Source organism: Triturus cristatus, chromosome 5_2, assembly GCF_964204655.1.
Source record: "Triturus cristatus chromosome 5_2, aTriCri1.1, whole genome shotgun sequence".
NCBI lineage: Eukaryota > Metazoa > Chordata > Amphibia > Caudata > Salamandridae > Triturus > Triturus cristatus.
Genome location: NC_140588.1, coordinates 975422513 through 975434728, shown reverse-complemented (window position 1 = coordinate 975434728; position 12216 = coordinate 975422513). Strand labels below are relative to the sequence as shown.

Genomic DNA, 12216 nt, shown 5'->3' with positions numbered 1-12216 from the left:
TAGCACCCCTCTTTAAAGTCACTTTAGAGGTGAATGTCTAGTCTTTGGGTGTATAACCAGAATTTTCTGTTTCGGATCTTGTTTGTCGAGCGGATCACTGAAAGCATGCTTTTTGGGTGAATTTGGCATCTCCGTGTGTTTCGGTGCCGATTGAGGTTGTTCGAGGCTGGATTTTTTCTTCGGCTCCAAAGTCTTTGGCTCGGTGTACGACTTGGCATGGGGCTTTTCGGAGCCGGAAGGCTTTTTGCTAGGCTTCGGTGTCAAGCCTGAAGGCGGGGTTTCAGAAGCTTGATCTCGGTGCCGACCGGGGCCCGAGGGAACAGGTTGGTCCGAAGCCTTTTTCTTCGATGGAAGTGGAAGGTGGGGCGAGGTAGGGACTTTACTTATGGTAAGTTGTCCATGCGGGATGTCTTCATCCTCTTCGGAGCTGTGCTCGGAAATGAAGAGGTCTTCCTGTGCCTCATCGGTTCCGAAGGGCTCGTCGCCTTCCTCCTCCTCTGATTCAGGTCCGAAGAGGTCTGGAATGGAGTCTGTCTGTCGTCTCTGCATGTCGCGTTGTCTGGCCTGATGATCGCAAAGAATCTTCATGGAGCGGAAAGCTCGGCACACGTTGCAGGGGGAGTCTCTGTGATCGGGTGACAAACACAAGTTGCACTCCTCGTGTGAGTCGGTGCGCGGGTATTTCGTGTGGCACAGAGGACAGAATTTGAAAGGAGTTCATTCCATCGACTGCGAGTCGAATCAGGGGCTAGGCCCTACGGCCTAACATGAGCTCTCCGATCGAAACTGGCTTTAGGAATCACGATCCGCAAAGAAAGGGAAACTCTATCAGAAAAAATACCATCTAATCTGAATGTGATACGCGCCGAGAAGGACTGAAGGATCGACGTCGACCCGGATCGCAGCAAGTTGCATCTGAACCCGATGGTGGAAAAAAATCAATCTGAAGATGGAAGTCGATGACCATGCGCACTATCACCTGAGGGAGGAGTCCCCTACCTCGTGACTAGGGAATACTTCTTCCAGAAAAACAAAGTGCAAACATTCGGACCCAACACCAGATGGCGATCTTATACAAAGCATGTGATCTGCAGCTCACATGCCTCGAACACTTATATTATCTGATTAGTCACTGTGCTGCACTAGTTGTATGAGGGAAGCTTTCCGTTTTACTGTTTCGCTGTACTATTTTTAAGGCACGAGGAAGGATTGCAATGTTACCTCCTGTCCTTTACCTTCTTTGTTTCCAAGGGCAGAAAAGGAGCACTGCCAAGTCTTGTACTGATTCACATATATGCACCATTCATGAATGAAATGTGCACTGGTGCTGCCTGACCTACATATACTTTGTGCGGGATGGAAACTTGGGACTACTGCTCTTTACACTGTACCCATTGTGGAGATGACAAACCTGCTGAGTGGCTGCTTGATGTGGTGTCTGCTTTGTGAAGATAGGAAAATCCCCTCAGTTATATTCTGCACTGTGGGTAAAGGTTTGTTCAAGCACAGCAGCTCAACGGCCCATCTTGTGCTAATTTATCCAGCTTTCTAATCAACAAGAGCACAGAACATGCAGTTACTTTAGTCAATACATTCAAAGAGTAAATAAGACTGATCCAAGTCTTACAGCATTGAAGCCTCTTATGCATCCTGTTCATCATCAATATCAGTGGAATAGTTCACTATTTTCAACTATTAATTCACTGGATAGCTTGGAGGCTTCATCCCTTTCACTGACAAGTTTATAATTTACCTGACAAATGCACATGCTAAAATCAGCTGAGAGCTCATGGTGACATGGAAGAACTGACACAGATCTGTGTTTGTAACAAAAATGGCACATAACCGACACAAGCATGAAATAAAGTCGAAAACAAAGTCCACCCTCACCACTGTCACTAGGTTCGTCCGCCTCTTCTTCAGAGGAAGTGAGCGTTTGTTTGCTTGAAGGAATCGGACTTGGACCTCTTCGTGCTACCCAAAACCCTGCAGTAGTTGGCACTATTGCAGCTGGGCTACCTTGATTCTAAAAAAAAAAAAGAAAACTTATTTTATGAAGGCAGTAACTCCTGTTTTTGCAAAGAATAAGCAGACTATATGTTACCTGCAAAGGTTTCTTCAATTGTTTCTAAAGCAAGCTTCACTTGTCTACTGATATCGCGATGAGGATACATTTCGGACAGGTAGACCATTGACAATAAAGTCAACGGTTTTTATTTTTTCCTTTGGAAAGTACCTCCTCAAGAGTCTCTAATAAACACAAAGGAAAAGCAAGACACACTTTCCTCACACAACCTGATGCAGCTGAGGCATTTGGAGGAGTTTTCTTGGGACAGCCAGAGGTTACATGGCAATATTGTGTGTGGTGGCGTTTACTCCTGTGAACGAAGACGACAATCCGGCATGACTCCAACTGGATAGTAAAGTTACCCCTCTTTGGACACTTGTCAAGCCAAACAGTCTAGACTCACCCTGGACGTCGAGGAGCTTCAAAACGTCGATTCAGTGACCCAGTCAACGGCACTCTATAGTAACCATGTCCAGTCAGTACAATACTTTGTAAAAATAAGTCTAGAAGGTGCTCATGTCTTCCTGTGCTATAATAGGACCCCAATTCGTTTGGTTACAGTACTTGTGGGTCAGGTGGTTCACTTAACTGTTTCAGTGGCTTATATTAACCAATGGGGTGTGGTTCTGTTTTAATCATAGCTTTGAGAGGCTTCAGGTGTTAACTTTTTTGGGGGGGTGACTGGCAATGAGAGTGCGAAGGGTAATGGTATCCATGGTTACTCTGATGCTGTTGTCCTGGTACTACATGGATTTAAAAAATACACCCAAATATGGCCAGTATTAATCTACTCCCAAAAACCTATCGCCTAAACAACAAGATCCACACGGACAAAATTTCTTCCCATTCTTCTGGTGATGTCCAGTATATGGTCACTATTGCCTGGTTTTGGACATACTCCAAATTATTGGAGTTCAAACTGGTAAAGTGCCGTTCCTGCCCATACTTTTGGCTGAGGAGCACAGTAGAACAGTGGGACGGAGCGACTTTCCTGAAATCGTACAAACCGGACAAATAAGCTCCTTTAATCAAAGTAGGTTTTTCAATTCAAATATATTGCCCACATAACATGTTAAACAAGATCAGGAAAATCCATAGCAGAAATGTAAAGACACAACATAAATAAAACAGCATAGAGAGAATGCATAGCATGGTTTAAATATATGTACACTCATAGCTACTTCAAAATTCAATGTCAAATTGGGAGAACACACCATTAATAGTCAAATATTGCAAATTCAAGATAAGAAGGCAAGATACACCCTTTTAAAAAGAGGAACTGATGGCAAACAAAAATCAAAACAACAGATAGATTGAGGTGACTTACTAATACAATCGCAAATCTCGATTTTCAACCCATTAAACATCAGTAATTGTAAAAGCAGTCTCCCTTTACAAGCTCTGAAGTGAAACAGAAGATTTACTCATGGTGTAACTTCCATCACTATCAAACGGAACTTGAGGTGACAGGTCTCTGAACTGGACATATAATTCATATAAAAGTTTTACAAAAACCTTAACATGCTCAAGTCCTGAAGCAACGAAGATTTAGATCAAACACACAGTTTCACTCATCAATAGATTATTAAAGAAAAAGGCAGCTAGGAACTTATTCTTTTCTGTAGATAGAGAAAATACAAACTGTGTACACAGGCTGAGGGGCTGCCGGGTGCAGTGTGGTTAGGAGGTGTAGGGAGCCCAGTGATTATCTATGGAGGATGATGGTCGCGAAAAATAACTGCAGGCTGGAGCCAGAAGACTGCACAAAGGTAACCAAGGACTGGAGGATAAAGTTGAAGAGTTGCTGGACACCATCGGTTGGGCACCTTAGGAGCTGCAGATGTAGGGGTATCCCTTCATGTCAGATTCTTCTCACCGGTACCAGTTGGTGGGACACTTCAGGAAGAGACTGCAGGCGTGGAGGAGGTCTTCCAACACTGGAACACAGGTCAGGATCGCCAGGGGGACCTCGCTGAGGTGTTGGGCCACTTGGACCGTGGACATCGGGTGCAGAGTGGGGAGGACTTACGGATCCGGCTGGATCTGGAGTCCCGACTTAGGTTGATGCTGGACAAATCCGGTGTCCACAGGAGATCAGAGTTCTTTAGGAAGGCAGGGCAGGTCCCAGGGATCTTGGCGGCTGCAGGACACGCCAGTTTCAGTGTGCAGGGGTTTCGGAGCAGAAGACAGACCAGTAGGGCTGAGGCTAAAGCCGTTGTCGTCCTCTTCTGCAGCACGACTCTTCGGTCCTTGTCATGTTGAATCTCAAGAGGAAAGGTTCAGGTAAATACTAGACTTGGGGTGTAGGAAGCTGGCTCTGTAAATACTATACCAGAATGAGGTATAGTATGCACAGAGTCCAGTGAAACCCCAAAGGTATGCAGAGGTAAAAGTAGATAGCACCTTACACTCTATTTGTGGGAGTGTGGGCGAACAGTAGGGCTTTTTCAGAGGGTAGGGTTAAGCATTTATTGTACCAAATCAGTGCCTCGAACATGATGTCACACACTCAAAGACTGAACTCAGACCAATTTATTTGTATAAAAAAAACATTTAGTTATTTTATTTCTAGAACCAAGCCAGGCCTGGTGCTGGCAAGTCAAATAATACTTTGCAATACTTATGCTTTATTTACAGTTGAATGCAGGTTCAAATGCAGTTGGCTGAGTTACAGGTAAGTCAACAGTTCAAAATAACTTTTTAGTTACTTTACAGATTACTGTGCACGTTATTTTTTAGATTACTTTTTAAGTTACTTTTTCTAATCAGTGTGATATGCCTAGGTATCACACTGAGACCTTTCCTAGACAGAAGGTAAGCAATTCAGTTTTTACACATATGCAGTTTTTCAATGTTTCATACAAACCAACTCCACACAAACGAATTTTCAAGGAAAAGCAGTCAATGCAATCCTATGGGAGGAAATTAAGTTAACAGTTTACAGGTAAATACTGGTTTGTGGGAGTTGGTATTCTGGGGTTAGAACCAGCGTTCCCCTAGGGTCGAGGATGCACTCTCAGAACACCCTTAGCTGCACTAGGGCGGCCGGGTGAAGAGTTATTCAACAGGGGATAGGGTCTCCGGTTGGTGGCTGCAGACTAACAGGCCACAAAGTTGTGGGAGAAAAGCTCCTGGTGTTAGGCTCAGGGTAAAGGGGGATCCGAGTTAGCAAATAAAGTGCCCCAGCAGCAGCACAAGGGCGGCTAGGTGCGGATTTGGCATTGGGTGCCCTGTTTTCAATGAGTTGCCGGTTTTGGATTTTGGTTGTAGGCTTGGTCCAAAAACACTTACAGGAGGAACCAACAGCTGGGCAGGTAAGTTAGAGGGCTCAGGGATGTAGGTGCACCTCAGGTTCTTTTCCACAAGGAGCAGGGCGGCTGGATGCAGGGGTGTCATTTGAGGTCGGATTTTACCTTACCGGGCCACTCGCGGTTGTAAGCGTCTCCGTGCAGAGGCTGCAGGCGACGTTGGGGAGTCCTGGAGGGGTCAACCCACGGTGGATTCGGACTCTGGAGCACCTCGCAGTGCCACCCGGATTAGAGCAGTAGGCGTCGGGTGCAGTGGTAGTTCCAGGTGTCTGGTTTCTTTGTCCTCGGCAGGCTCAGAGTCGGTCTTGGGAGTTTCTTTTGAACAGAGCTACTGTTCACAGGAGATCCGATGTATCTTGAAGGCAGTCAGTCCTCCTAATGGTTTTGGAGGTCACTGGCTGCAGGACAAGGTGAATTTTGGCGCCGAATCACTGGAAACTGCAGACAGGCCATTAGGGCTGGAGCAAGTCAGTGCTCTGAAGTTTCCTCTGCTGCGCATCTTTTGTCCTCCTCCTTCATAGGTTGTGGTAATCTATCTTCTTGGTTTAGGGCTGCCCCTTAAATACTGTATTTAGGGGGCGTTTTAGGGGTCTCGATGGCAGTAGCAAATGGGCTACTGACCATAGGGAGACTACACACTTGGTGTGCTCTCCCCAGGGAGTGGGCGCATCCCTAATCCTGATTGGAGAGTGCCTGCCATCTGCAAGATGGCAGGCACTGAAGAGTGGGCTTCACCTCGCCTCCCCCACCTGAGAGGTGGGCACACCTTCTGGACTGCATTAATTTATCCTGCCTGTCTTCCTGCCAAAAAGGAGGGGAGACAGGAAGGGGGCCTGCTCCTGATAGCAGGAGAGGTCGGGGGTCGTATTACAAAGGCGGCAATGCCTTTGAAGCTCCCCTGCCACAGATGGCACTTCCTGACCTGGGGAAGGTGCGACCACCTCTGCCCAGGAAAAGCTTTGTTTCTGGGTCCAGAAACAGCCGGCAATGGCAGTGTGCATGTGTTAAGGCACAGGACCTTGAAAGGTGGCACAATATGTGTGGCAGCCCTCAGAGGCCTTCCCTGGTCACAGTGCCCTTGGTACCCATGGTACCTTTTACAAGGAACTGACGTGACCTGAGAGGTGCTGATTAGGGGTACAAGGTACAGTTTTGGTAAAGAACACAGGCCCTGGGAACCTGATTAGCAGGGACCCAGGGTACATCAAGTCAAAGTTACCCCCAAGTATGCAAGCTTCCAGTTGGAGGGGGGCATAGACCTCTTCCTGATTGGAGGGGGTCACCCCCAGCTTCAAGAAGGCAGGGACTGAGAGGTGGTCTTCACTTTGCCTCCCCCACCAGAGGGGTTAGGTTGGCAAAGGTGGCAGATGGCTGGGAGCCAGTCTGGAATCATACCAGGTTTTGTTGGCTTTCAGGGGGCATCTCTGAGATGCCCTCTTAGTGCATTTGTCATTATATCCCACACTGCATCAGTGGGGAGTTTAATGTGCTGGGAAGTTTGATGCCACACTTCCCAGATTCCAGTAAAACAATCGTGGAGCTGCGGACTTCGTGTTGAGAAACAACCAGCCCCTGCACTCAAAAAGACTCCACTGCACTTACAATGTCTGTGGTTGGCACAGACACTGTAGGGGAATATTACTCTTGCAGCTATGTCCTCACCTGGGCACACGCTGTACCCTACCTTTAGGGCTGTAAGGCCTGCTAGAGGGGTGACTGACCCATGCCACAGGCAGTGTTGGTGGGCATGGCACACACGTGTGTGCCATGGTGATTCTTCAGTTTGGTCTGCACCGCAACATGCAGCCTGCAATGGCAGGGTGGGGGTGTTTTGGTGAGGGGTCTCGGAGGGTGGCATAATACATGCTGAAGCCCTCAGAGGACCGGTCAGGCCACAATTGCCCTTGGTACTAGGGGTAGCTTTTACATGGGACTTTGATGGCCCAGGGGTGTGCCAATTGTGGGTACAAAGGTACAGCTTAGGGAAAGAACACAGGTGCTGGGGCCTGGTTAGCAGGATCCCAGTACACTCAGTCAAGTTGGCATCGGGTATCTGGCAAAAAAGGTAGAGGCAACCTTGCAGAAAGGACACTTTTCTACAAGATGTAAAGCCACATGTGCTACAGGCAACAATGTTCTAGCTCTAAAAATGATTCTGAATAAACATGCAAGTTATATGAGCCAGGGTGCCAATACAGCTTTCATCCATTTTTCTAATGGCTTTGACTAGGTTGACAGGAATTCTTTACAGTTGAACCGGGGCCATATTAGATACTTATAATCTTTTTACTTTAGTGAGAGGGTTCTATACTTCAACTTGGCTTTGGTTCAAAGTAAGATGGTATAACAAACAATCCATACCCTTTCAAGCAAGTAGAGAATGGCCAACAACAAAGCTGCCTACAGGGACCCCTTGTTTGCCTTATATAGAGGGGATTTGCCAAGCCATGAAAACCCAACTGATTAGCTAAAAATGCTAGAGAAAATTATTTGTTAATTAATACTATCAAGAGCAAAATCATAATTTATCTGAAAGGTCAGGTAAGCCTACACTCAAGTAGCACTAGGACACACCTTCCATGAAAGTTGTCCAGGAATACAAATATATGAGGGTAGTGTTTCTATCAATAGATCAGGAACTGCACACGCTAAAATAATATGGCTTTGTAACTTCAGTAGGAAAAGGGATGCAGGCACTGCACAACTTGGAGAGTTGTAGAAATATAAAATACCATTGGGATGGTATATGAAGGAAAAATCTCCCACCTTCACAGCCTTATATGGTATTGAAAGCAGGTCTCATGGGTATCGCTAGTACATAAACAAAATTAGAAACTTGAACAGTTTTTTGGCCATGAGGCGGGAATGCCAATGAAAGTAATAAGCCTCGATTTGGGAGCTGGCGGGCATCTCTAATAAGGGTCATGTACAAATTCTCCGACCCACTTTTCAGCTATCGAAGGCCTAGACTGGTAATAAGCTATTCATACAGCTGGAAGGAAATCAGCTCCTTGGCCTTGCAGAAACGACATTTAATGAGGAAAGAGGAATTGCTCCACACGATACAGAGCAAGTTAAAGGAATATGCTACTTACCAGTATGCATCTGTTCTTGGCATGTAGAGCTGCAGATCTACACACTTTTGCATAGATCGCCATCTGGTGTTGGGCACGGATGTTTGCAGTTTGTTTTTCCTCTTGGAAAGTCTTTGGAAGTCATGAGGTCGGTGACTCCTCCTTTGCATCGTATTGCGCATGGGCTTCGGCTCCATCCTCAGATTGTTTTTCGCCAGCAGGGAAAGATGGAGCGTAGTAACAACAGTGAAGAAACCCATGTGTGTTGTATCTAAATAAGATAGACTGGAACAGATACAGGTAGCCGGGGAGGCGGGTGGGCGTGTGTAGATCTGCAGCTCTACATGCCAAGAACAGATGCATACTGGTAAGTAGCATATTTTGTTTGAGGCATATGAGCTGCAGATTACACACTTTTGCATAGACTATATAGGAGTTCCGAACCTTAGCGGCGACCACCGGTATCTGTTGCAGTGGTTTGAAATAATGTTTTTAGTACAGCCTGGCCCACACTAGCTTGTTGCTTGGTTTGCACATCTACACAATAGTGTTTAGTGAAAGTGTGCGGTGTTGACCATGTAGCTGCTTTGCAGATATCATCTGATGGGATGTTCCCTAGAAAAGCCATAGAAGCCCCTATCTTCCGTGTAGAATGGGCTTTTAGGGGGAACGAATAGCGTGGGGAACAGCCTGACGACGAACTCACCTGCGGAGCCTTGCCACGCCACACCATTGCCGCCACTGCCAAGGGTCACACGGACACCAGTATTTTCCGCGTCGCCGCCCCGGGACTGCAATTCCCGGCAGCCTCAGCGGCGGCGCGACGTGGTGACGTGCAGCAAGCGCCAGGAGGCGCATAAAAACACAGAGGGACCGGCGGAGCGGGGGGGAACAGCCTGACGACGAACTCACCTGCGGAGCCTTGCCACGCCACACCATTGCCGCCACTGCCAAGGGTCACACGGACACCAGTATTTTCCGCGTCGCCGCCCCGGGACTGCAATTCCCGGCAGCCTCAGCGGCGGCGCGACGTGGTGACGTGCAGCAAGCGCCAGGAGGCGCATAAAAACACAGAGGGACCGGCGGAGCGGGGGGGAACAGCCTGACGACGAACTCACCTGCGGAGCCTTGCCACGCCACACCATTGCCGCCACTGCCAAGGGTCACACGGACACCAGTATTTTCCGCGTCGCCGCCCCGGGACTGCAATTCCCGGCAGCCTCAGCGGCGGCGCGACGTGGTGACGTGCAGCAAGCGCCAGGAGGCGCATAAAAACACAGAGGGACCGGCGGAGCGGGGGGGAACAGCCTGACGACGAACTCACCTGCGGAGCCTTGCCACGCCACACCATTGCCGCCACTGCCAAGGGTCACACGGACACCAGTATTTTCCGCGTCGCCGCCCCGGGACTGCAATTCCCGGCAGCCTCAGCGGCGGCACGACGTGGTGACGTGCAGCAAGCGCCAGGAGGCGCATAAAAACACAGAGGGACCGGCGGAGCGGGGGGGAACAGCCTGACGACGAACTCACCTGCGGAGCCTTGCCACGCCACACCATTGCCGCCACTGCCAAGGGTCACACGGACACCAGTATTTTCCGCGTCGCCGCCCCGGGACTGCAATTCCCGGCAGCCTCAGCGGCGGCGCGACGTGGTGACGTGCAGCAAGCGCCAGGAGGCGCATAAAAACACAGAGGGACCGGCGGAGCGGGGGGGAACAGCCTGACGACGAACTCACCTGCGGAGCCTTGCCACGCCACACCATTGCCGCCACTGCCAAGGGTCACACGGACACCAGTATTTTCCGCGTCGCCGCCCCGGGACTGCAATTCCCGGCAGCCTCAGCGGCGGCGCGACGTGGTGACGTGCAGCAATCGCCAGGAGGCGCATAAAAACACAGAGGGACCCGCTTCGCGGGACGTGTGCGGGACGCGCCGGGCTAAGCCCGGGCAAAGGGCGGGCCGTCTGTGGCCGTCAGGGGCCAAAGGAGGCCGGGCCGGGCCATACCCCTTTCATCCCAAACACAACCAGCCCAGGAGGATGTCCTCTCCAGGACTTTGTAAATCGACTGCCAGGGAAGGGGGCTGCAACGCAGGGACATTGGACAAGTACTTCAAACCTACCAAAGAAGATGTAGGTAAGGAAAAATCACTGGTGAAACGCAGGGCTGAGCGGCGGCGCTCCATTGATTCCATGAAGAATATGCCCCTGCCAGAGATCATCCCGTATCCCATTACCCAAGAGGATGACACGCCCCCACCTAATTTAAAACCTCTGACCCCTGAGGATTTTCCTCTCTTATTGCGGGACATCCCCATTTCCCCTGAGTTGGCCCCTGGAAAACTCCCAGATATAACCCCTTCTGGGACTTGTTCTACTCTTGTTAATCTGGTCACCCAAACCCCACCTTCGCACGCAGCCAAGAAAATCAAGTCCAAACAAAGAGTTGAGGTAGAGTTGCACAGACCCCCACCGAGTAAACGTAGTAAAAAGTCAACGGGGGGCAGGGGGAAAGTCAAACCGTCGCATCTAGATTTCGGGAAAAAACATACACTTGTACCCCAGCCTGGGAGGGATAATAAGATTGCTCCCATTGCTCTTCTCTCAAAGGTCTCTAGTCCAACTAGAGCTCCCATTCTAAACATCCCAGTGGCTGATATACCTAACCCTTCTACAGCCATGGGGAGCTTAGAATCGCTACTGCGTTCTCTTCTACAGCCCATTAGCGATAGTTTGATAAAAGTAGAGAGTAGGCTCACCTTATTGGAAACAGCTTTTACTAATCTGAACACCTTAGTTAGTAAGCAATCCAATAATATGGGACCCCATCCCTCCGCAGGAAACCTTACAAAAAAGGGAATTACGAAGGGTAACAACAAAGTCTCCCCCCAGAGTGCGACTACTGCCCCTCCTTTACAACCATTAATGGCTGTTTTAGACCATGCACCGCGCTGCAATGTATCCAATAGGCCCAGAGAGACACTGAATTCTGCCTCCCAAGGTTCCCATTCGGGGACTATTGACGGCAATTTAGAAGCTGGAGGTATCTCTCTACCCTCCCCGGGTCGGCCGGCCCCAAGTCCACGGAGACCAGACTTGCCACCAGAGGCTAATAGTCTAACGGTGGTCCTAGCAGGCGTCCCCCGTTTAAGACTAGGGGAGATCGAGGATTATCAATCACTAAAACACAAGGTCATTAAATGGCTGAATTGGAATCGACCCCTACCGTCCCATTTTAACAATGAGATTATTATGGTAAGAAGGGTCCAATGGTTAGGTAAAACTAGGAAATCAATAATAGGGGACTGCATCCTGATAAGTTTTAAGGACCCGGGCACTGTGCGGCACATTTGTAAAGGAATAAATAGGTCACTGGACTCTACTATCCAGACCATGCCAGTATCCTTCTTCTTCCCCCCTACCCATATGCATCATATCCCGACACAAGATGAGTGGGAGAGGGTGGAACATAGACATAGATACAGGGATCGTGTACAACGTCCAAATTTTCAAGTGCAGGACAGGCCCTACTTCCATTTTAATCGTTTTAATTGCCTGAATGGCTTGGACGGGGTCGATTGACTCCCTAGTCACAAGCCAATGGCTGTGGATTGTGGTGTTTGCAGTTCTCCTAAGCTACCTACTTTGACTGCTGTCGAATTGGACGGGCCACTGAACAATCGGGCTGTCTTGGATAATTTATTGGCCCATAATGTTACTAATGTTACCAACGTCATTGGAACTTCGATTAACATATCATCGGTGGAG

The 12216-nt window shown here is 48.8% G+C and overlaps 1 protein-coding gene across 3 annotated transcripts in view; it reads right to left on the bottom strand.

Moving 5' to 3' along the window:
- The window catches only part of LOC146829515 (UDP-N-acetylglucosamine transferase subunit ALG13-like), a 1246203-nt gene that overhangs the window by 576124 nt on the left and 657863 nt on the right, over positions 1-12216 (bottom strand). For all 3 annotated transcript variants that reach the window (XM_085608211.1, XM_085608212.1, XM_085608213.1), the window contains exon 16: positions 1891-2026. In XM_085608211.1, the coding sequence (XP_085464337.1) occupies positions 1891-2026 (136 nt within the window). The remainder of the gene's footprint in view (positions 1-1890; positions 2027-12216) is intronic.